General features: G+C 40.2%; 1 protein-coding gene across 2 annotated transcripts in view; it reads right to left on the minus strand.

Annotated features, from left to right (window-relative positions):
- Positions 1 to 26,894, minus strand: part of UNC5C (unc-5 netrin receptor C) — a 369,308-nt gene that overhangs the window by 98,317 nt on the left and 244,097 nt on the right. For both annotated transcript variants that reach the window (XM_036269940.1, XM_036269932.1), the window contains exon 4: positions 7,288 to 7,391. In XM_036269940.1, coding sequence (XP_036125833.1) covers positions 7,288 to 7,391 — 104 coding nt within the window. The remainder of the gene's footprint in view (positions 1 to 7,287; positions 7,392 to 26,894) is intronic.

Consider the following 26,894-nt stretch of genomic DNA (forward strand, 5'->3'; position numbering starts at 1 on the left):
GTGACTCTAGCTAAGTTTGTCCACCTTTAGAAAATACTGGCTTTCTGCTCTCTGTGATTGCCATTTTTAATCCACAATGAATTTACAGTAAAGAAAGCCTATAGACATATGAAGAATCGTTAAAAGAAATTCCAAAGCAAGACAATTCATGGAAGAAACATCAACTTTGTTTTGAGAAATAAAGGCTGTGGAAATAAAAGACTGTTTTGTCCTGTGATTATGGCCACTGGCGTGGTCATTGCCTGTGGCTGAAGGGCCACTAAGACAGACGGCATGGGAAAATAATAGCTGAGGGCTACTGACCACTGATTTGAGGTCATCTAAGAAAAGCTCACTCTGGTGGGTCTACTGAGCTTTAACATAGGAGATTTCACTTTCTCCTGAAAGGCCAGATAGGTTCTAGATTTTCTTTATTTAATAAAGTCAAATTTTAAAACGATGCTCAGAATGTTTTTCCACAGGAATTAAAATAAGCCCTTTAGCTGCAGAGTTTCTCTCTCCTCCACTCTCCCCCTAAGACCAGCAACCATCTTCCCTTGCTTGGGTTAAGGAAAGGTCTCCTAAATGGTGTCCCTGCCTCCAGTCTTACTCTTCCAAAACCTGTGCTCCACAGAGCAGAGAAAATTATTGTTGAAAGACGTGTCGGGATAGGACAGTTCCTTACATAAAATCTCCAAGGACTTCTCACGCACAGGAACGACTCCCAAACCCTTACCGGCACGTAAGCCCGCAAACTCGTCCTCCGCACTCTGAGTGAAGGTGTCCCCTCGTCACCGATCACTGTATCTCAGAGACACTAGCCTCCTTTTTTTTTTTTAACCACATCAGCTCCTTCCGGGTCTGCTCCTTCTGCCCGGAGTTTCCTGACCCAGGTCTTTTTTGAATGTGGCTCTTTCCTGTCATTCAGATCTCAGCTTAGACATTATCTCATCAGACAGAGTCTCCTTGGCTTCAGAGTGACTACCAAACCCCAGCAACCAAAAACCTCTCAGATACGACCTTGTCTCATTTCCTCTAACTTGCAATGATCTGACAATATCATTCCCATTTGTTTTTAGTCTTATTTAGTGTTTTGCTTTGTTTCATTACACTTTAGGGACTTTGAATGAATTGTATCTCCTGCAGCTAGAAGAGTGTTGGGCATATGATGAATGGACAATATATCTTGACTAAATTAATTAACGATTTTAAAATGCATTTTTTTTTGTACTATAGGCTCAAAGAAACCACTATGTATGTGCAGAAGTCAAGACAGAAATATATTGTAGTAGAGAAGATTTATCATTTATTGTTTTTTAAAATAATTGATGTTGATGATGTTTAATTTTTAATTTGGCTTATTCGATTATCTGGGCTTATGGTAACCTCTGTGTATATTATCTACTAAGAACATATAAGGACAGAAAAACACATGGGATGACTGCAATAAAGAGGTGACAATGGCTGCCCTGGCCAGTGTGGCTCAGTTGGTTGGGTGTAGTCCTTTGCACCAAAAGGTTGCCAGTTGGACTCCCCGTTGAGCACATGCTGGGGTTTTAGGCTCCATCGCTGGAGGGGGGCAGGCAGGAGGCAGCCAACCCATATTAAGCTCTCACAGGGATGTTTCTCTCTCTCCTTTTCTCTCCCTCTCTCTCCCTCCCACTCTTTCTGAAGATAAATAGAAAAATATCCTTAGGTGAGGATTAAAAACAAAAACCAAAAACGGTGACAATGGCAAATGTTGATTAGAGCAATGCGAAGCTTACGAGCTGACTGCCAGTCAAAGAACCTAATACTTGTGCAAACCTGTTTGCAGGGTTGGTAATCATCTCAAAATCAAAACCCCTTCTTGTTGCTAGATGCATGCTAGGAGAAAATGCCAACTGATATTAGAGGGCACTGAAATCAATGTTTCCCTTCAAGTTAGTATTCAAATTCCTCTTTTATCTCTAAATCCCCTTTGCAGAGGAGACAATGCACCTGCACGGAAATGTGTCAACATGAAGTTCCAGTTATGAGGAATGGCAGAGAAACATGCACGCCTCTCCTGAAACCAAGTGTTCAGTGGCCACATTAATAATCAATTAGCTGGAGGGCCACCTGATGCTGCTCATTTGGCTGAAACTCCCTCGGCCAGCAGCGTTTTGCTCTGGCAAGTATCAGCTTTAAAAAAATCTGTTCCCTGTTCATCAAGACGAAACTCAGCGAAATCATCTATTCTTTCCCACGTCATCTCATATTTTACCACTTGCTAATTAAAGATGCAAATATTGATAAATAAGGTGCCGGCTTTGGAGCACAACTGGGTCAATAAGTTGAATATTGTGCCCTGTTCCTCCAATTACACTCCTATGAGAAACAGCTCAATTACAATTAGAGGAGCAATTATCCCCTTGTTAAAGGTGAAACAAATCACGGGTTTTAGTGAAAAATTCAGTGTCGTTCCTTCTGCCATGCCAACAATCTTGTGTATCCATTGCTGTTTCGATCCAAAAGAGATAATCCAGTGGAATAAAGCATCGCTGAGTGTATTTCTGGCTCACCATGTGACAGTAACATTTTCTAGGCATAAACTACAATGGGCAAAGAGGGATTCATTTTGCAGAGCGTGCTATTGTGCGGCGGAGCACCCGGCGCTGTGCATGGGCTCCTCAATTTCCCGGCCGCTGTGGGGGGATGGGGAGGTTCTGCTGAAGGAAGGCCAGTGCCTCCCCAGACATAAAAGAAAAGAATTATATTTTTGCCTAGAGCCTAGCAAACGTGTTCTCAAAAACTCTAAGCAATAGCATTTCAGAGTATTTGTAGGAATTCTTCTTTCTTCCAACCAGTCTAGACTTTTAATTTCAATATGACGATTATTCACCTGTCCTTTAGTTCTCGAACTTAAGTGACTCTCAATGGCCTTTTGGTCTCAGTCCTAGTGGGTTGGAACCTTCGTCCCACATTGAGTTCCTCCCATAAACCTTCACCCCACATTGAGTTCTCGCCAAAGGGTTGCATCCTCAGAGGTGACAAATATCCTTTTCCTGGAATGTTCCGTTTTCTGAGTTTCAGCCTCTGTGACACATCCATCAGGGACTCTTTATTTCATTTAGTTAAATACACTAAAGAGAATCTGCTAAGGAACCTACAGTCGCTGCTGTTAGACATAAACATAAAAACCCCCCTTTGCTCCTATTTTATTGCAACCTAATTAGACAGCAGAGGAGTAAACAGACACATTTGAGTACAAGTAGGAGTCAGGGTTACATACAGTCACGGTAGATAGTGGCTGACATTCAGCCCGGCACACTGGCTCGTCTGCACCGGGTAGAAGACGACTGTTCTGTTTCTGCCGCTGAATAACTGAGCGCCCCTCACACCTAGTGCCAGCTGTCGCCCTGGGTCCCTGTGCTCCCTATAGTTCAGCAGCTAAAGGGATTATACCTGTTAAACAGCACGAGGCCCTCAGAATCTGTCCCGGGCCACGAAAGCCAAGTGATTGTTAAATACTTTAAATAAAGAAAACAGATATAGCCCTGGCCAGTATGGCTCAGTGGTTAGAGTGTCTACAGGGGGACCAGAGAGACTTGGGTTGGGTTCCTGCTAAGGGCATATACCTCCCTTGCAGTTTGTCTCCTGGCCAGGTTGGGGTTATGTGGGTGGCAACCATTCGATGTGTCTTGTTCACATGGATGTTTCTCTCTCCCTTCCACTCCATCTGAAGATAAATGTAAAGATGTCCTCAGGTGAGGATTAAAAAAAAAAAAAAGATATAAAAAAAGGGCTTGGTAAGGAGATGCGAGGAGGAAGCATCAGCCGAGAGCTCTGAACCACTGTGCCTCATCCCAGGGTGCCCACAACACAGGTTTTAACAGATGAACGTTGAGGAGTTCTTAGTCAAAACCGCCACTACCTGGAGAGATGGAGCACAAGACTCCTGGCTGGGCCTCCTTCCTCCTCTGTGGCTTGTCACTCCCTTTCCTTCGCTCTGAAAAGAACTACCCACAGTACCCCCAGCCCAGATTTCCTCCTTGGGAGAAGATATGCGTTGGGTCAATATTTGGGGATCATGATGACTAAATGGAGAACAGTAACTTTAAAAATTAGAGTAAGTACAACAGCACATCATGACTTGTTGTTGATATTTGTCATTCATACATTAGATATTTATAGACACAAGGGTGTTTCCTTGTTTTAACGCTCCCAATATCTTTGTTTGTAGCAGCTATGGACCCTAACCAAAACAACTGGCTGGAGGACACAGGAGGGCATCTTGGTGATTCTTTCTAGGACAGGGGCTTCACCCTTCTTGCCTCACAGTGCCCAGTAGAGGTACAATGAGCTCAGCAACTGTTTGGAATTCAAGAGGATGAATTCAGTGTTCTGTGAATCAACAGGTGATAACAGAATACTAGTACTAATAATGGCTGATGATTCTTGAGTGCTTTCTACATGTTGGCATGTGTTATCTCATTTACACATCACGACTATGTTCTGAATAGATATTATCATTGTCCTCACTTTGTAACTGAGGAAACATAGGTTCAGAGAATTCAGATACCTTGCTCTAAGTCACAGTTCAAAATGGTTACCTTTGAGTTTAAACTTAGAGATCTGTAAGGAAATCAGTTTAACATTCTGTATCAGAGACTAAAGCCAAAAGATGGGAGAAAATTAAATGTAGTTTATTACCTCAGAAATGCCTATAACATTATTTGTATCAAATAAGTGCCATTTAAGTTAAGATTAATAGAGTTCTTTAGAAACTTACCAACTTATATGGAAAGAAAGAAAATTACTGCTTTCTGGTATTCTGCAAAGAATGTGTCTGACTACTTCTCCAATGGAGCTAGACTTATAAACCAAAGCTTGATTGACCGGATCATTTATATGTTCCTTGAGCATTTACTATCCCAGTTCTATAGAATCATTCACCTTAGGTACAAAAGAAGCAGAAATCCTTGCCCCCTGCAACCTGATAGCTTAAAGCCAGATTTCATTTATGGTAAAACATACAAATTCTATCTGCTGGTTTTCCTTTAAGATCATTATTTCAGTCTGTGCTATTTTTATGCTTTGAGATTTCTCAAACAAATAGAATATTAAATAATAAATGCATCTATCATTAAATTAAAATAATCTTATGATCATTTAACACACCAAGTTACATGTCATCCCTCTCTTTTATTGTTTATCTGCCACTCTTAAGTGAATGATAGTTGTAATGTGTCACATTAAGGTATTCATTAGCTTTCTGGTCTTGGTGATTCTAAGGGTATTGAAAAGAATCTATATAGGAGTTTACTAGCCTGCTCTCCAGCATGTGTGTTTGAGCTCTCCTCTGACTTAAAAAAAAAAAAGAAGGAAAGAAAAGAAAAGAAAAAACATTAAATATAGTTCTTTGAATGTCAATGAGTACTTGATTTTTGAGCTTGCTAAGTGTTAATTGGTCTCCTCCCCAGTGATAACACACACACACACACAAAATCACAGCCATTTAGTTTGAACTCATGAATCTTTTACTCCTTGGAAAAATGAACCACTCAAAAAATGAAGAAGTTACCAAGATCTTTCACTGAAAGTCTCTGTGGTGATCAGTCATCTTCAAGAAACACTGAGTAAAAAGAAGGCTAAGACGCCCGTGTTACCCAGGATATGTTTTGGTCTTTAAAATAGTTTATTACATGAAGGGGCTTGCATTAGATTTTACAAATACAACTAGGAGACATATACACTGTTGTAATAAGGAAAATGAAAAATTAAAAAGACAAGAGTTGCCTTCTTTCTAATCACAGTAAGTCACTTTGTATGTCAGTGAAGGAAGATCATTTAGGGGGGTTGGAAAAAGCAGCTATACCAATGCAAAAATCTGCTGCAATCAATGCTAGAAAGTGTCATGGATGCCGATTACAAGGCAAAAATAACTCTTTTTTCAAAGTAAAAAATGAAATTTTATTAAGATTGTCACTTTGTGTCTTTTCACTGACACATGAAAATATGAATGGCTGTGACAGAAAAATGGAGTTATTTTGCAATGGCACTGCCTAAATTTTGAACTCATTTATTATTATTGATCTGAAAAGACCCATCATATGTTTAATTTTGTTGTCATGATACCAGCTAACTCAGCTGATTCCCACCTCTGCTTGAACCTTCAAAAGATTGAAAAACTATGGAAACCTAATTGTAAGTGCATTGTTAGCTATTAAACTTTCTTTGGACAGGTTATAAGTCTAAGTAGTATTATTTTGCAGAGAGGGATAATTGAGGGCTTATTTTTACAAAATATCAGCTGACCCATATATAGGCCCAAATTGCAACAATTTCAAAAATGCCTCTTTCCATATATGCAATAAAGAGTAAAAATTCCAAAGAATTCAATGTAGTTTGGAGGCTAACAAAATCCACCAACAAATTGACAGCTATGTCATTTGTCAAATTAAAGTTTTTCTGGGCTTCCAGGATACTGGATCAGCTAGGGCACTAGTGTTTCATGCATATGAGCATGGCTCCCAATAACCATAAAAGGGTAATATTTTTCAGAGTCTGAAATTATTTATTAAGAAACAAAAGGCACAGTGTTAGATGATTCCTCGTTGGTATGCTCTAAGCGGATGGGAGTGTCTCAAGGAGAGCATGGCACCCTGTAGGCCGATCCCCCATAGACAGCATTTTCAAAGAACACTGTATTGTATGGTGCTAATGAAAAGTTATGGCATATATGAGTCATAATATTTCATTAGCGATCAATAGGCTTTGTTTTAGTAAAAACAGAAAACGAAAATGAAGCGTCTGATGGAAAGCTTATAGGTTGAAATTAATTGACACTTGTTATTCCTCAAACATGTTTTTGTGTCTGGTGTGTGAACATGGCTCTTAGGTATATGTCCCTGATTACATCATGGAACGGGAAATACATACGTAGAGTGCACAGGCTCACATACACACACGCATACACGCACACACTTTTTTGCATATTATCAAGAACAGTGATAAAATTGATGGTACATTTTTAAGTAACACCATCTCTCTCTATGAAATAAATAACTCCAAATAAAATAAAGCAGTATTTCTGAGTTCTTGAAAGAGAATGACAAAAATCAAACCAAGCTGACTGTGGCTTTGTCCAGTGGGGCATTCTAATTGACTCCCAAGTCATTAATCAGTTCCCAATCAATCTATTTTGCCAGCAGCAGGCCGTTAGGACTCCATTACCAACCATTCATCATGCCATCCCCTAATTCACGGCGCCATTAGCCAGGGATTCGGCCTCTGTTAGAATAACTAAGTGCCAGTTGCTAAATGCAAAGAATTTTTGCTACTCACCTCAGCCACGGGGATCCCTTCAGGTGGTCGACACTGGAGCAAGACTTCCTGTTCCAAGGACACTTCCTTTCCCAGGGGCTCCTGCTCAAATGTCTTCCGGAGATCTGGAAAGCACACATAATGAAATACATGACTAAACTAATTTACATTTATTCATCTATAGGAAGTGCAATAAAAAATTTTCCACTTTAGCCTTTTATATGTCTTTGAATATTTTTTAAACCACATGTTGTTAGTACTATACCACCACCTGGATGATTATATTCCATGTGGTGGAAATTAATGAAATTCAGAGGCTATTAACTGTGCAACTTTAATATTCACTGGAATGCTTTGAAGACCCTCATATTAACAATCAGTGAAATTCATTCCTTATTAATTCTTGATAATCAATGACGATGATTACACTTTTTTATTTATTTTGTTAATCCTCACCTGAGGATGTGTTTCCATTAGTTTTTAGAGAGAGTAGAAGGAAGGAGGGGGGCAGAAAGAGAGAGGGTTGAGAGAGAGAAAATCATGGATGTGAAAGAGACACATCTATTGGTTGCCTTCTACAAGTGCCCTGACCGGGACTGGGGATTGAACCTGCAACCCAGGTATGTGCCCTTGATGAAGAATCGAACTCATGATCCTTTGGTGAGCAGGCTGACGCTCTTATCACTGGGCCATGCTGACCAGGGTGATGATCACAGTTTTAATCAAAAGAACCCCATCATCATGATTTTTATACACACACAATCTCTATCTACAGAAATGTTTTCCTCTCTCTTCACAATGAATACTGTTAGCATTATTTTTAACTCTGAGATATTTTGATCAATAACTCAAAAGCAAGTTTCCAGTTTATAGTAATAAACAGGATGCTGGAGTCCTACAAGAATGAATATAACCTCTTGAGGTGTCTCAACCACAAGGTGGGGAAAGAGCAACTGTTGGAATGAGTCCAGAAATCGCTCACTATATAATTATGTGGCCATTCTTCAATTAGAAAATTAAATAGTCATTTCTGCCCAAATATACCAAGTACCTAATTACGTATTTATATAGTTATAGTTGCCATAGCAATATGGAGACATTTAAAAATTATTATAGACGGACAGAGCAATGTTAGAAACTAGCTTGTCGCTTTAAATACCAAAGTTTAAAAATAAATGATTCAGCCATAGAGCTTTGAAGCAGCACACCAAAAATTTATTTTATACTTGTACAATTCAGCTCCTCTCAATGAAAAGTTATTATAATTTTATCCACTTGATTTTAATAAAAATTTAATATATCTGTCCTTTTAACTCCTGTCCCTGATAAAAACTTAAGAACCTAAGAGCACCATTTTAGCCTATTGAACTAATGAATAAAAACCTTAAAGCTCTGGAAGTCTATACCTCCACTGTCTTTCAGGGAGCTGTCAGCAAGCACCACCTGGAAAAATGCACTAAGAAAAAAATCCATTGTTACATACTTGTCATTGTGTTGAATTTCTTGGCAAAAGAAAAGCTCCAAGAGCGTTGGGATTGTGAGAAAACGATGACTCTCTGTGGGTCTCAGGTAAGTCCAGAGACTCCCAAAGGTGACCGAATTTCTGTCAGAAGGGCTCTTCTCATTGGATGATCAGGAAATTGAGAATATTGTAGAAGTGAACATGTAAGATCCACAGCTATTAAACTTGAAAGTTATCTAAATCATGTCCTTAATTTACAAATAATGAACATGGTTATCAAATTATTCAAAGCCTCCCAGCAAAATAATGGATGTTGTGTTAGAATCGGAGGACTCCTGACTTGATACCTATTTTGCCATCCCACACAGTCCTTTCACATCTCTTTTGGTTACCATTTTGGTATTTAAAGTGAAGAGCTAGTTTCTAACATTTCTGTGTCCATCTATAATAATTTTTAAATGAGCCGTGTCCTTCCAACAGAAACATTAAAAACTTTCCTACTCTTTCTCTTCTGATATGGTAGCTCCTCTGTTTTCAATTCGCATTAAGATACATATTTTGGTAAAACACAAAATACTAATAAAAGGAAGAGAAACAATGCATACATTTTGTGGGCTAAAATGTTCCTGACAAAGTTTTTGAAAAATAATTCTGAAAACACCTATCTGATGTGGGGTATGGGTGAAGACATAGTGACTGGAATTAGTTCTCATGTCAAATAACATTTTGACTCACTCCTGGTAAATTTCATCAGGATATCACAAAGTGAAGGCTGAAAATAAGAAAAAATGAGGCACATATGTATCCAAATAGTCAAAACAAATTCCTTTAATATTTGTTAATTATCTACTTAAGGTGGACACTTTGCTAGGTGCTTAGGATGAAGATGTGAAAGATACAGCATCAAGGTGAGAAAGTAAGTTGAGGTGTCTGTATGAAAACCTTTCTGTGTCCTGGCTGGTTTGGCTCAGCGGTTGGAGTGTCGGCCTGCAGACCAGAGAGTCCCGGGTTTGGTTCCCGCTAGGGGCATGTACCAAAAAAACGAAAGATTGAAAACCCTTTCTGCCATGCTCATGAATGGCAAACCCTCAAAGTCTTCTAAGCAGATCAGGGAGATCAGATGTCATATTGCCCTCAGTATGACAGGTGGATTGAGAGAGAAGGTAGTTTGGGAACCATTTGAATAGACCACAAGGGATAATTGGGTTCTGTAATAGTGTACAGAAAGAGGAGAAAGCAAATTCTAGAAATAAATAGATCACACATTGAGGAAGTCCTAGGTGTTTGGAAAGTGCCAGGGGGCAGAGATAAAACTATACTTTTAGCTATTACAACTGTTAAGTTGATACCATCATTAAATGAAATACTAGTAATGAATTAAGCAGGAAAAACGAGGAGAAAGAGCAAATTACTTTTGTTCCATATTAAGTTTGGTGAGTCTGTAGGATATGTAAATGGAAAAGTCCAATAGTTTCAGATCTTAATTTCTTAGCCTCAGCACTATTGAGAGTTGGGACTAGATAACTCTCTGTGCATAGTAAAATGCTTAGCAGCATCCCTGGAATCTACCCACTAGAAGCCAGTAACACCTCTCCCCGCTGTGACAAAATAAATCGCTCCAGACAATTCCAAATGTCTCCTGAGAGAAAAGAAGCCCCAACTTTAGAATCAATGGGTCTAGAGCTGCAGAAAGAAGTCTGGGTAGGAGATCTGAGCTTTGTTGTCCAGGAGACAGCTGAAGAACTGGAAATAGATGACATCACCAGGGGAAAGACTGAAGCATAGAAAAACCAGGACACCAGCATTCAAAAGAAAAAGCTACCAGCAAAAATGACATGGTGTGAACCATGAAGTAGTGAAAAAAGTAAGGACAGATGTCACAGGAGCCTAGAGAAGAATAAAGTTTAAAGATGTTGGGAGGCCAATGGGACAAATGCAGCCCAAGAACCAAAGGGGAGAAGTCACCGTTTGGGGAAATTTAGGAGTGACTGGGAATAGAAGCTAAGCTGGGTTGAGGGGTGCACAGGAACTGGGAAAATAACCATCATGAGAAGCTATTGCTCTTCTGCAAAATTTTATGGAGACAAAAGTCAGCAGCACCATTCATGGGTGATGGGCTTGAATGAGGATTGTTATAATTCTTCTTAGAATATGGTGTAATTTGGGACAGAGTTTTCATATTCCTGCCCCATCAAGGTAGGTCTTATGAGGATTCTTGCTTCCTGATTGAGAACGATGACCACACATAGATGTATGTACTTCGAGAGACAGGTGTAACTGAACTCACATGGGATACCATATACTTATTTTGTTTTGATGGTTTGATTCCAAACTCTCTATAAATTTCATCTAATTTCTAAAATGATCTCACATTTAACCCTCCACAAAGCAATACTTCTTCCTAAAAAATTCTTTTAATTCCTGCCATAAAACCTGTTTTCTAGCCTTCAGGTATTATAATGAGCTGAGAAAATATTGCGGCTGTCCACGCAGCAGCTGCTCACTTCAGTGTCTCCACAGTACGAGCAAGCAGGGTGGGGTGGGGGTACCATTTTAAGCATATCCTTTATCATGGAGAGATGTGATAGAAGGCAGGCCAGATGCCTTGCAGGCAGAGACAACACACCGGTGATGAATGAATAAGCATGAAAAACGGACACTTGTCAGCTAGGCAGTAGATGTAAAACAGAATGGTTCAGAATAATGTGGGTATTCCTGTCACAAAAAAAGATGAATTTTGGCCCTTGGAAGACCTTTAGGGTTCCAAATTTCTCTTTTCTTTCCATTAGTTCTAAGACTGCTACCAAAATCGGTATAAAGTCCTTTCATTATAACCTAGATTACTTTTGCAAAGTCAACTTGGCCTACCTCTGATGTAGTCATTGATTCCCCCAATTAAAAGAAAAATCAGCTTTGTCATACACATGCATTCAGAGAGCTGTTTACTTTGGAACATGAATATTGGCTTACTAAATCCATAAAGAGAAATCCAATTAGCAGATGTAGAATTAGGCCTGAAACTCTATGGATTTCTATTTACCATTTACACAGTAATCAAAGAAAGGTTTTCAGAATACAAACACATGTGTGGGTGCAAACAATGTCTCATTTTTTATTAGAGAATTTTGATGCATTCAACGATTTTTTTGCACAATAATAATGCTGCAGTTACAAATTATTTATGATGAGGACTACCTCGATTCTTGACATTCTGCAAACATGAACTCCACTTTCTGACAATATGGTAAGTAGAAAAGAAGGTTAACGAGGAGTTCAAAAGACTTTCTGACCTTCGCCTTCCTCATTTGTGAAGTGAAAGTGAATGATTGGATGCTTCTGAAGGTCCCCTTTGTCGTAAGAGCCTATGACTGAATAGACCAACATTTTAAATGTGCATTTTAGGGAGAAAAAAAACTTATCGTTTGTTAAATAAGACACTTCTTGGTTGTGATAAATCATTAAGGAAATGTATTATCAGTGCCCAAGAGTAATAACAGAAGTTGTTTTTCAATAATCCAGGAGTTAGTTGATAGATCTTTGAAGAGAACAGCTAATAATTTTCCTCTCAGGACAATTCTCATGGAATTTTTAGACACCCAGATAGAAAGGTATGGATAGAAGTGTGGGTTTCAGAAGATACAGTGTTAAAAGTATTATAAAATTATTCATACACACCCAAAGAAGAATCACAAAAGCAGGTGACTGTTACAGCTTGTATGATTGTGAGTGCATTCGGAATTACTTGGAGAAAATGAATTTTTTGTCTCCATGGAGAGATGGGAGGGAAATGGCTGCTCAAAACAGGATGCAGGAGAGCCCACCATGTCAACGTGCATGTTTATGAAAGGGGCAGAAAAACATGCCTCCCTCCTGAACTGACATCCCTCAGGCAACTCCGCCTGACACCTTATGAAGGGGCGAGTGTGACCTACGAAAGGAGAGCTGAGGGTAGACAGGCCACAGCTTGGGTATAACGGGTCACACTGCCATCCAAGCACCGGGAGCCCTGCAGAGGTTGGAAGGAAACTAGGAAACATATCAGCAAAAAGATCTTTCTGTGTTACAGGCCAATGCCATTGGCTTTGAAAAAGATAATAAGCATTTTCTTACTCCAAGTTTTTAAATATTATTTACATGTATTAAAAAGGTTGACTCCCTCAGCAGTGCTAGTTCATTATGCTGAAAGATTTATTAGCATAAAATATTTTTTTAAAGACAAAGTCTTGGCAATATGACAGGGTAATACTTTGAACTCAAGTATTCTCCAATGGGGATATTTCAATAGACATTTCTAGTGGAAATTAAAATCCTTAAATTCCACAGAATAAAATAAATAAAAGATTACATTACTGATTTTTTTTTTTTTTTTAAGCCTCACAGGTTTAGGAGACTATTAAGAAACAGTGTATCTGAAAAGGTTTTGTACAAAACGTGTATAATAAATTATTACAAGTATTTCTATTATTATTACTCAGAGACTTCTGGTATGAAAGATGATTAATAATATGAGTAAATTTTCAACATGTCCTTCTTTTATATAATTTGGTCATATAGTTTATAAACCATAGTGTCTACCATTCCTTACTATTCTTATAAAATTTAAGGTTTATTGCTGTGTTTTTCAAACTGTGTGTTGTGACTCCTTAGAGGGCTATATATATCAATTTAATGTAGTAAAAGTATGAAAGTGAATAAATAGAAAATGTCAAGGTGTATCATACATTGTGTTATCTATATATGTACACACATGCACACACACACATACATATCTGTATGTATTTGTATGTGTGAAGACATGGGTATGTATTTAGTGGATTATTGTAGATCACTGTGAAAATTATCTGAAAGCAACTGGGAAGCAAAATAACACTGTGGACAAGAGCCGGGTCTTCAGCATGGACAAACCTGTGTTCAGGTCCTAACTCTATCACTTGACTAGGTGTGTGACTTTGAGCATATTGCTTAACCTTTGTTATTCTGCTAAAAAATGTGTATGGCCCTGGCCAGTTAGGCTTAGCAGTTAGAGCATCTGCCTGCGGTCCAGAGAGACACGTGTTCAGTTCCTGCTAAGGGCACACCTAGTTTGCAATTTGTCCCCGGCCCTGGTTGGGTCATGTGGGTGGCAGCCACTCGATGTGTCCCTTTCATGTTGATGTTTCTCTCTCTCTCTCCCCCTCCCACTCTATCTGAACGAAATATTGAAAAAAGATGTCCTAGGGTGAGGATACAAAAAAAATGTGTATGAGAGTCCTGGCCAGTTTGACTTAGTGGTTAGAGCCTTGGCCCAAACACTAAAGGGTTGCAGGTTCAATTCCTGGCCCTGGTCAGGGTTCATGTGGAAGGCAACCAATTGAATGTGAGTTAATGTTCCTCTCTCTCCCTCCCTCCTTCCCTTCCACTTTCTCTAAAAAGTGTATGATACTAGGAACTATCATATATAATAAAGTTAGATAGGAAGAAGCACCTATAAAATTCTACCATCATGCCTTGAATATAGTCTGTGCTCAAAAGACAGTAATTCCCCCACCTCCTCTTTTCCCATAGTATCAGTGGATTTTATTATGCTATACAAACATTAGGCATTATCACTCTTAGTCAGACAAAGAATGAGGCAAAACGATTATGAGTGTGGGAGGATTAATGATTAAAGGTGATTTATCACCAAGAGAAACCCAGGGACTACCATGCTGTGCTTCAAAAAAAACCAAAAAAAACCTAGATTTTATACTTAGGTTGGTCTCTGGCAATCTACAGTTTTTGTTGGTCTCACAGGTGCGTTTCAGGCACAGCACTAAGATCTGAGGACCACAGGTGGATTGATTATTCATGGAACACCCACCCCATGCATGGGTCTGCGCTAGATGCTGCAGGCTGCGGAAGGGAGGGGCTGGGAGCCTGTGGGAGCCACTCTGACCAGCTTCTGCACCGTGGCTCTCACCCCCTGGTTGACAAGGAGTCCCTGCTGCAGTGTCCATAGTGTCAGTGGGACTCACTTTTGCACAGGATGATGGTTACACTGTCTAGCACAGGACTTAAACTTTTACTTGTGTCTTGAGACCATTGCAGGTAAAATAATAGAGAAAGTTAGGGACAAGATTTTTTTTCTCCTGAAACATGGCACCCACGTGGATTGTCTGTTGTTTTCTAAATTTTAATAGAGATGGGAGTATAAAACCAATCCACTTAACTTTTTACTCGTGCTGCTCAGCTCTAGCTGTATGTTGCCACAGGAATGCAGGCTTAGTGGGCCACAGGCGAGACAATGATTGCTAATAAAAGTTAGTGATGTAGATTATGGTGTAAATGTTTTTTGTTTTTTTTAATTGTCAACTACTTAAAAGTTTGTCAAAATACCTGTGTGAACCAACATTTTAAGGGCTGGAAAATTGGTGGGTGATACTGGGCCTGTGGACTGCCATTTTGAGGTGTTGATCTAGCCAGTTCAGTGCTGAGAATGGCAAAGTTATCTCCATCGTTCCTGTGGCCTTTCTCCCACTTCAGAAGTAACCCCCTGGACACCCCACGGCTCCTCCCCCGTCTGACTTCCAGACATGAAGTCAAGAAAGCTAACCAAGAGATCTTGGAAGGCAAAGTTGTTTCTGTTTGCAGAATGGCATATACAACATTTATTGAATTAGTATTTTATAATTATTTGTTTATGTTCCTTTACCTATTTTCAGAAAGAATGTTAAGCAATAAATGTTAGGACTTCAGAAGGTTAAATAACATTTTTTTTTTTTTTAATGGAAACTATTAGCACCTCAGTCAGGAGAACCATAAGTTTCTTGATGGTCGAGAACACACGTTGTCATTTATAATTCCTGATGACTACATAGGATAGAAATGTCCCCACATTCTTTTCCAAAGCACTATCATCATTGCTACAGTCACTATGTACGAAAACATGACACTCTTCCATGTACAGAAGCAAACCGTCAAAAGTGATTATGATCTGTGCTCAACTCTTGTTTTTGGAGCAAGAATGAATGGGGTACCTTCCTTTCAGCACATGTCCGTAAGTAATGAATCATGATACTGTTTTCTGTAGAATCTGGATTCAGCCTCAGGACCCTCCCCAGCACAGGACCCTGGGAGGCCACAAATGAGCAGCAGTTAGCATTCCAGATGTGATGCATCTGCATCCCCAGCCGAAGTTCGCTGTACGGGACTTCCTGATGTGGGGTGGGCCTGCAGCGATAGCCATCTTTCTATCCGACATTACATCGCTGCTAAATGTCACTTCGAAAAGATGAATTGATCCTAGCCCATTGCTGAATTGATAAATTTTAAAATTCTTTGAGGTCAAATACAGTTTGGTGCCAAGTGCCTAGTACATCCTTAATAAATGCTAAATTGAATTCAATTTCCAAAATAATCTCCCATCCCTTTTACTGAAGGTCTGACAAGAAGAATTTCCCTTATGGTGAAAAAACAATTCAAGCCCTTAGACGTCCACAGTCTAACGCCTTACTTTACAGATGATACAAGCAGGCCCCTGAGAGGTGAACTCACTTGGAAGTGGGCTACCCCATGGCGTGGGTCTATAGAAGGAAGAGTGTTGCACAGTGGTTGTATTTGCTTCCTGTGGCAATGACCACTTTTCTGCTTCAAAACAACCAATGTTTATTTTCTCATACTTTGGAGACCAGCAATCTGAAACCAGTTCCACTGGGCCATAATCAGGGGTCGGCAGGCTGTGCTCACTCCAGAGATGCTCAGAGAGATTCCAGAGCTTGCCTCTTCCTCATGCTGGTGGTAGCCAGCCTTTTTTGGCTTGTGGCTGCATCTCTCCCATCTCTACCTCTGATCACATGGCCTCTTCTCTCTGTATCAAGTCTCCCTATGCCTTTTTCTTATAGGGACACTCGTGCTGGCATTGAGGGCCTACCCAGATCACCCTTAATTTAAGTGCATCTGCAAAGACCCTTTTTGGAGAGTAAGATTTACAGGTTCCAGGGTGTAGGACCTGATACCTCTGGGGCCACTATCTAGCCTACCACAGGGGTTAAGAGTGTGGAGCCTGGGCCCTGGCCGGTTTGGCTCAGCGGTTAGAGCGTCGGCCTGCGGTCCGGAGAGACCCGGGTTCGGTTCCCGCTAAGGGCACGTACCTCGGTTGCAGTTTGTCCCCGGCCCTGGTTGGGTCGTGCGGGTGGCAGCCACTCGATGTGTTCCTTTCACATCGATGTTTCTTTCTCTCTCTGTGGTCCTCTCTCTCCTTCCCACTCTATCTGAACAAAAAACGGAAAAATGTCCTCGGGTGAGGATAAAAAAAAAAGAGTGTGGAGCCTGGAACCACGTGCCTGACTCCAATCCTGGTCCTGCACTTAATAAGGCTCATGAGCTTTGGTTTCCTCATCCTAAAATGAGGGTAATTCCCGTATGTACAGGGTGACTGTGAAGGTTAAATAAGGTATGCACATAAACACACTTAGGTCAGTGCCGTTACATAAAAACCCTCTAGAAATGTCCTCATTGAGAAAACCACTCCGTTCAGTCCCCATCAGCATGGCCGTCAAACTTTCACAGAGCTCATGGTTGTACTGATAATTAATTCAATTAATTAATTGCTTTATTTAATTATATTTTTCCCTCCATGTATCAGAATGAAGCGTCTCGCCTCGGAAATTGAGTTGGCCTTGACAAAATGACCGCAGATTTCAGGTGACGCCGTCCTCAGAAGAGTCATGTGGCGCGCTCTGCCGTCGGCCCTCCACTCTGACACAGCCCGACCTTGCATCAAGCAGACACAGCTGCTTTCTAACGATTCACATATTCCTACTGTCAAATTCTCTCTCATTTAGTTCTTTTGCATACTCAATGCATAGAGGTGCTAAATACATTTTTAAGGTTTAAAACACGGTTTTAATGTACTTTCAAAGTGATCCTCTGGTGAATAAAACAATCCTATGGTCACATACAGTAATAATACTTGTGTTATGAAAGGGAAAAATGTGCCTTTCTTCCAATAATGATAAAAGGGGCTAATTATGCTGTCATCGGTACAACTTGGGCTTAAATCACCGGAGTGGCTGCTCACGGAGATCCCCGCTGCGCGCAGGCCAGTATGGCACATTCCGTGGGAACTGGACGCGTCCCCTCTGCTGCGGGCACTTATTAAAAGTGAAAAATGCCTGAGTTAGGGCCATCAAACCCTGAAAAGTTTGTCATGGTTTTATTTTTCAGGAACAGAGTATCTTATCTTTGCCAAAATTTTTTTTAAACCATGAATTTTTTTTTTTTTTTTTATCCTTACCCGAGGATATTTTTCTGTTCATCTTCAGATAGAGTGGGAGGGAGGGAAAGCGAGGGAGAGACATCAACGTGAGAGGGACACATCGACTGGTGACTGGCTGCCTCCCGCAACCCCGACCTGGGCCAGGGATGAACTGCAACTGAGGTATATGCCCCTGGCAGGAATTGAACCCGCAATTGGTCCCAGGGCTGACACTCTAACCACTGAACCAAACTGGCCAGGCCATGGCAATTTTATATTTAGCAACTCTGTGATTTTTAAATGTAAGGGATACAGTATGTAAAAAAGGATGGACGTTTCTAGTTTCACTTGCTTTTTCTTCTCGAATATTGTAAAATATAAAACAAAACAGACCGAAAAAATCAACCAACCAACATGAACTCCATGAGTTTCCTCTATGGTTAGACAGAATTGTCAAGTTTCTGAAAATCTGCACAGTGAATGGGACGGCAAAGAGAAGTCTGCCCGAGACTCAGATTTACCATCTTCTACACAAGAGACTTCAGCACTTTTCTTCTTTGTTTCCATGCTTCTGTTTTGTTATTTGCAGAATAAGGAGAACAACAGGACCTATTGTTGGAGGAGTCGTGCTAGCGAACAGCACCAGGGCTTTGCGACAGAATCAGCGCACAGTAAGGACACCATAAATGCTGGCTACCAGGGCACGGGATGCTTTAAAGTTTAATGATGAAACATTTTGATCGGTTCCTATTATTCTGTAACTTTGTTTTACTTTTTAAAGAGCTGGGTTTTTTTTTTTTTTTTTTTTTTTTATGACTCTTAGGAATTTACCACAACCTTCATAATATCATAGTTAACACCTAGTGACAGAAGTTAGAATGATCTTTAAGGCAAATAAGCTCAAGAGGCTCATGGTCAAGGGTTCAGTTGTGCTGAGGATGGCTATTTAAACAGCAATCTCAAGTGAACCAAGCCCCTGCTGAAGGGAAGTACAATTTCAGCCATTCTTTATTTCTTGGCTTTGGGGCATTTACAGGACATGCTTGTATTCAGAGGTTTCTGCTAAAGATTTTTTTTTTTTTTTTCAAATAAATATTTTAGAGCTAGAACTCCAAATAACATCTGTTACAGAGAAGAGGGAGATAAAAAACAAAAAACTATAAGAGTAATTCTTTTGTATTCACACCACATCTTTAGTTTCAGAAAAAAAAAGATTATATGTCATCACAATATTTTTTAAGGTATGTCTTAAGGATAAATAATACGAAACATGTCAACTGTATGGATGAAGTACCCGACATATTAGAAAGTTAGGGCTCTGTTTTCAGGCGGCAAAACCAGAATGCAATGGTTGCACACATGCGTTTTTGCAAATTAGCATTTTGACCATAAAATTCCTTTTTCATGTAACATAAAACATTACTTTAATGACACATTTTAGTTTAGTGGGTTACCAGCTCTTCCTATAACACATAGATAGATGATTTTCCCCAAAATATAACTTATGAGACAGTGTTCTATCAATTGAATGTCTACCTCTCAGAATAAATATGGGCTATAAATGTCCATAGATTTGTGGGCCTCCACAAATCTCGGGACCTTCTGTTCACATACCAAAGCAAATGTGTTTGGGAAAATATAGGCTGATACTCTCAGGTGTATGTCATAGCTTTTAACTTGAAATAGAAAGAACATGATTTAACACTATTTAATACAATGGTTGAGATTTATATAACACAAGGAGAAATTTATTGTTAAAAATGTCTTATCTAAAAATGTTTAAATTCTACAATTAACCTCATCTCATTCAAATCTGGCCTCTAAAATTTATAATGGGCTTATTGAAGGCTTAACTGGCTGTATAAAGAATCAAACCACACCTTAGTAAATAGGTCATTTACTGCAGTGTGTTGGCAATCCTGCTAAGCTCTGTCAGGCATTAAACATCTAGATACTGTCATAATATAACATAAATCTTTCAGATTACCTGGTTAAAGAAATGCATTATTTGGTTAAATTTCATAATTAATTAATTTTGTTTAATGCCAGGTAGAGTAGAAAGGAAATGGAAAAATGACATAGAAGGCCATGAATAATGACTTCTGTGTAAAAAAACTAACACAACAATTCACAAGATTACATATATATTTAATTAGAGATACTATTACCTTTACTATAGAAATAGTCATTCCTTCATTCCTTTAAGATATTTATTAAGTTCCACAGTGTGCCCCAGAATCATTTTAGGCATTTCTAATTCATTGGTGAAGAAACAATCCAAAATCTTTGCCTATAGGGATCTTACTTTCTTTGGGGGTGGGGAGATAAACCTTGAATCATGAACATAATAAATAAGTAAATATGTACGAGTTGAGAAGTTTAGGTGCTGTGGAGAAGATGATTAAGTACAGAAGTGTAGTGGGGGGAGCACAGAGGCAATCACTTCAGGTTATCTGATGTCCTTAAATTCCTTGGGCAATAAAACATTTTTACCAAATGAACAGATGATTAACATTCAATAGCACCATCACTTTGCCATATCATATATTTTCCATTTAATTCAATTCAATTCATTTATGTTACACCATCCACATGCAAGGAACTATTTTTAGGGGTTGGGGATGTTGACTTTTAACAAATAGCCAGATATTTCTGCAGCAGAATGGATTCTTTGAATGTTTTCTTATCCCGCTGAAATGGTAAGGTAGTGTCACTTCCTGTCCAAGATGCAAGGCAGGTCTTCCCTGTTGGGGTCAGATGAGTGACACATACCTGCACCTAAGAGTTCTCTCTTGCAGGCTCCTGAACACATTTTAAATGCAGTTCTGTTTCTTAATTTTCACAGGGACATAACGAAGAAAGCAAAGTGCCTGTCCTTGTGAAACTTATATTCCAGTGATGCACACAGTGACCAAAGAAGTAATGATTAAAAGGAATTTTCTCAGGGAAAAAAAAAAGTAGGCATGGGCTTAGGAGAGGGACAGGGTTGGGGGCAGTAGGTTTGAGGTAAATTGGTCAGTGTCTGCCCCGCTGTAGAGGTGACCTCAGCAGAAATCTGAATGAGAGGAGGAGGTGAGCCACACGCAGACTTGGGGATGCTCCAGGTGGGATGGGACAGTGATCACAAACAACTTGTATGTAGAATGAGTGTATTGTTTTCTGGAAACAAAGAAACTGGTGTGGCCCAGCCGGTGTGGCTCAGTAGTTGAGCATCAACCCATGTACCAAGAGGTTGCTGGTTCGATTCCAGGTCAGGGCACATGCCTAGGTTGTGGGTCCAATCCCCAGTGGGGGGCATGCAGGAGGCAGTCAATCGATGTTCTCTCTCATTAATCTCTCTCTCCCTCTTCCTTCCTCTCTCTCTAAAAATTAATAAGGAAAAAGAAATAGAATCTGGTGTGGTTAAAGCAGACCAAGCAATGAGTAGGGAGGCAGAAATCTAAGGCCTGCTGACACTTCTGTATAATAAATAACAGTGAGCCTAACGTTATGCATGTGGAAAATGAGATATTTTTGTGAACTGCCACCTGACATGAAAATCATCGTCAACCCCCCTCTTACTTGTATCCAGTGTGCTGTTTCAGGGCTTGGGCATGCTGGGGGACTGACTGACTTCTCTATGTACCAGTTGTGTGAATTCAGGCAAGATTTTTTTAATTGATTATTTTATCATTGACAGTGTTACAGATGCCCCCCATTCCACACTTTTTCCCCCATCCACCCAGCCCCCACTGCACCCCAGACCTTCACCACACTGTTGTCATGTCTGTGGGCTGTGCATGTAAGTTCTCTGGTTAATGTATTCCTGTCCCCCACCCCGTGCCCGCTGAGAACTGTCAGTCTATTCCATGCATCCATGCCTCAGGCAAGAACTTTAATCTCTCTTTGTTCTCAATTTCCTCATCTTTAACATGACGATAATAACAACTATCCCTATAGTTGTTGCAAGTATGTGATGAGATCATCCACGTATATGCTGGTCAAAGGGTACAAACTTTCAATTATATGATGAGTAAATTCTGGGAATGTAATGTATAGCATGGCGACTATCGTGACTAATACTGTATTGTATACTTGAAATTTGCTCAGAGAATAGATCCTAAGTATTCTCACCATAAAAGGGAAAGGTACGTAACCATGAGAGGTGAAAAAATAAAGTGAATTGGAACAGTGCCTCCATTATTCCCATCTTTCCAAAACTACCCACACATGCTTCTCAAGTAATTGAAATGTGGCTAGTTTTTAAAAAATTTTATTTTATTTTATTTTCCCCATCACCATTTATCCCCTCTATGCCCTCTTCCACCTCCACCCACCCCCATCCACCCCGGAGTCGCCACACTGTTGTCCATGTGACATGTGGCTATTTTTACTTGAGAAGTATTGTAAGTGTAAGTACACCAGACCTCAAGGATTAGTAAGAACAAAATTGTAAAGTATGTATTCCTTGTTTGTATCGGTTATTTCGTTGACATGATAGTTTAGAGAGACCGGAATAAATAAAATATATTACTAAAATTAATTTTGCTTGATTTTTAAAAATAATTACTTTTTTTTTTTTTAAGGCTGGCTCTGATCCTCCTCTATTTTTTTCAGGAACTATCTTTTTCTTCTCTGTGACCAAGTGGCCTTTGTGACGGTGGCTGTGTGATTTGTGGGCTTACTTTATCACATTAACTTTTAAAGTTAACTTTGAATTGCTAAGTTTCAATATGCACAAATGAAGTCGTCTGAATTGTGTCTGTTATTTATGAACACCTCTTCTTCACTGAGCATTTGCTTTGTGTCTGGCACTATGCCCTATGCTTTACATTTCTATCTAATTTTGAAATTAACCTTATCATTCTCATTTCACAGTGGATGCAACTAAGGCTCAGAGGGCTTAAGCCACTTGACCAAGGTCACACTAGTGAGCGGCACAACCAGACTGACTCCAAGGCTTCCTGCCTCTAAGCTCTCACCTCTCCACTGGGCTACTCTTCACATTCTCAACCCCGGCTCCTGACAAGAACCGCATCATCCAGTCACCTCAGCAACAGCAGCCACATAGAAATCAAGACATTCCCTGGAGAAAGACGGTCAGCTGACATTGTGCCTGAATTACATTTTCTTACCTTGACATTTGGGAATTTTCCTACTGGACATAACAAGGGGACCTGGAAGACACGACCCGTGAAACTGGTGGCTGTATTTCCGTGCCGGTCCTACTTTGGACAGTCGTTACAGTGCCTGTGTGAGTTCTCTCCGAAGAAACTCCTCTCTGTGTCGGAAGCTACAGCCCCCGCCTAGGACAACTGCCATTGCAGGTGCACAGATTCAGGGCAGGCAGGGATGGGCTCAGCTCCTGCCTGGCTGAATCCTAACGTGCACGCTTCATCCTTTCCTTCCTCTGCCCTGATTGTCTCACAAACTTAATTTTATATTTTATATAGTTTGACTGTATTATGAGAAAATGTAAATCAATACCTGAATAGCCGATACTCATTTCTGCTTTATAAACTGCTGAAAAAAGAGCATTTGTCATGAAACAACTACAGGCCCCTCTAAAGAACACAAAATGAGCATCGATCCAATTAGGTGAGAGGCGATCGCACTTTTTCAACCTCAGGATCACGGTTATCATTACCGGAGACCAAGTGAACCTTTAACTGACGTCTACGCGATGGCCATCTGTCAAATATTACTGGGCAAACTAACAATCTGCAAACTTACTGGGAGATTAGGGACTCACTTGACAGGGATCAGCCTTGACAGAGAGAATTTGAAATGTAACCTGTTTTTCATCACGATGTAAACCTATACGAGTAAATCCTACACGTGGGATGGTGTTTCTTGGCCCTATAGAGTTAATTATGAAAGTACCTGCAAACTGCTCTTCCGTCTCATTACATGAAGATGAAAGGGTGCTGTGGGCAAATTAATCTCTTACTAGAAGAAGAGCTTGCTTTTCCATTATTTGAAAATGTGAAACTATGTTTAAAAGCTATGAAGTAAATAGTAAAGACTATGTAAAATGTTGCCAAGACAGATGAACTTCTATGAACTTCTGTGTATTTAATTTTTATGTGAATAGGGATATACAGAGAATATTTACCATTATACATTTAATACATATATGAAATTGGCACAAGAGATTCATCATTTGGAACTCGGAAAGCCCTTAAACCAGCTTTTTGGCAAGCCAATTTAGTATGAAGTGTACGCTGGCAATTTTAAATATTTATTCTACTTGATACTAATGAACACAGCGATGAAAGATATAGTTTTATGTCATTGGACCTACTGGTTATAATCAGAGGCTATTTTTAATTCATTTTAAATATTGCACCCCAATAATTACTTTTTTGTTTCTTTTCAAAATGTTTGAAAGTACCTTTTTTCTTCATGATTAATAAAATAAATTCTTCAAGATTTTTGGTCGACAATTGTAACAGAAGTTGTGGCAGGCGACCAAGGTCCCTGTTCAGGACTGATCCCGCCTATTGGGAGTGTTGGCAGCCAAGGTTCTCAGTCTCTGTCCTGGAATTGCCCTCGTTGGAGCAGCGCTGACTGGACCCAGGTCATACAAGCTGGTGGGGGTGAGTGCCAAAGGGGGAGCCCACGTCCACCCACTCATCTATGTGGGGAGTAAAGGCCTGCTCACCTCCGGTGCCTCGGTGGGACAACACTGAAGGGCCCTCTGAGCGCCAGAGCTCCCACTGCAGCTCAGAGTCTCCCTCTGCCCACTACGGCTGCTGCCTTTCTCCACCGATGCTGCTCCTAAGGACTCTCTTTAATACATTTGCCTTCGTACATGTCTCCATCTCTGTCTATTTCATGAAGAACCCACATAAGAAATTTCTTTAGGTGTGATCAGAGAGGAATGATTAATATAGAGCATTTTAATAAACTTCAGGAATTCTTTTTTTTTTTTTTTATCCTCACCCGAGGACATTTTTCCATTTTTTGCACAGATAGAGTGGGAGGGAGAGAGAGGAAGAGAGAGAGAGAGAGAAACATCGACGTGAAAGGGACACATCGAGTGGCTGCCACCCGCACGACCAACCAGGGCCGGGGACAAACTGCAACCGAGGTACATGCCCTTAGCGGGAACCGAACCCGGGTCTCTCCGGACCGCAGGCCGATGCTCTAACCGCTGAGCCAAACCGGCCAGGGCTTCAGGAATTCTTTATAGCCGTTTTAATTCAACAAAATTTATTAAACATCTATGAAGTTCTAGGCATTGTGCTAAACATTAAAGATATAGTTAAGCAAAATCAAGCATAATCGATATCAAGGAACTCACTGGCACAAAACACAGATGTTACCAGTAAGGACAATTCAGATGAGACAAGTCCTGTGTGAAGGGCAACTGCCCCGAAAGTGTTGAGAAAGGACATGCCTATCGCTCCCGAGACTCCTGGGGCAGGAATGCCTTCACTAAGGACATTTAAAAGAAATCTTTAAAAAGCTCAGGACATTTGAAGCATTCTTTCCTCTCTTTCAGATCCCACCTCCAATCGCTCAACAAAAGCCATTCCAGTAAACGGTTCTTCGATTTTCAAACCTGGATTCAGTGGACTTCGGATTTAATGGAGAAAATTTATGATCCGCGTGACACATTTGAAAATTAACACCCTGTTAATTTTAAAATGTTTTTAACCACGATTTGCTTATAATTAAATCAACAATTTATTTTTTAAATTAATTCACTGTTATTTTTATCAAATGTTAATAAATAGGCCATATTTTGGGGGGAAAACTAGTAATATTGCCAACTTAAATAAATGTTACATATCTATAATATAGTCTACATATTTAAATCCAAGAGTCACTGCTCATCAGCAACATTCTGCAGATGGTCAGCACAGGATCACAGCACATGGAAGGGAGGTGGGGAGAGAGAAAAACATTGATATGACAGAGATACAGTTGATTGGCTGCCTTCTGCATGACCCCTTGACTGGGAATCGAACCCATGACATTCTAGTCCATGGGCTGATGCTCTAACAGCTGAGGCAAACCAGCCAGGGCTCTGCAGCAATGTTCTGATGTGCACTAAACCATACCCCAGCTGTGTCCTTTTGTTTACTGGAGGTAATGCATGCATTTACTAGACCTATTCAGTATAAATTTATTTCAAAAAATTTTTAATTGATTTTAGAGAGAGAGAAAGGGGGAGAGAGAGAGAGATAGAAACACTGATGAGAGAGAACATCGACTGGCCACCAACTGCATGCCCCCCAACTGGGGATCGATCGGGCCTACAACCTGGGCATGTCCCTGACCAGGAATCAAACCCGCAACCTCTTGGTGCATGGGTCGATGCTCAACCACTGAGCCACACCAGCCGGGCTATTCAGTATAAATTTAAAATTTCAGTAATACATGTAGTAAACTTTTCTGTGAATTTAAACTTTTCACACATACTTTATTTTAATTACACAAATGTGTCTACATAAGTAAAAAGAGGTAAACTAATTTGTCCATTTTTTAACATACTTATTCTAAAATTATACTGTATTATTAAATGGACCTTCAGCTTTAATGGACACACCCCACCCCCCCGTCACCCAAATTAATTTGTTTTATCGAGGTGTTCCTGTACCTCTGCCATTCTAATAGGTCCAGAATCAAGATCGCACCACCCCCACTGCTTCTGTGTGGTCGCCTATCATCTCTCCCAGCTGCAGCCTCATGACTGGTCTTCCTGCTTCTACCCTTGTCCCTCATGGTCCCTTCCCAATACAGCAATCAGGTGATTCTGCTCAAATGACAGCCAGGTTACGAATTCCTCTGCTGAAAACATTCCAAATCTCCCATCTCTTACTAGGAACCAAAGATGTTATACCTACAGAGTCTCAGGCCATCTCTACACTGACGCTCCCACCCCGACCTCCATGCTGTACCTCTCTCAGCTCATCTAGGAGTCTCGTCTCACGCACCCTCTTCCAGCCACTCTGGCCCGTTTGT

Source organism: Molossus molossus, unplaced genomic scaffold (genome assembly GCF_014108415.1).
Source record: "Molossus molossus isolate mMolMol1 unplaced genomic scaffold, mMolMol1.p scaffold_m16_p_1, whole genome shotgun sequence".
NCBI lineage: Eukaryota > Metazoa > Chordata > Mammalia > Chiroptera > Molossidae > Molossus > Molossus molossus.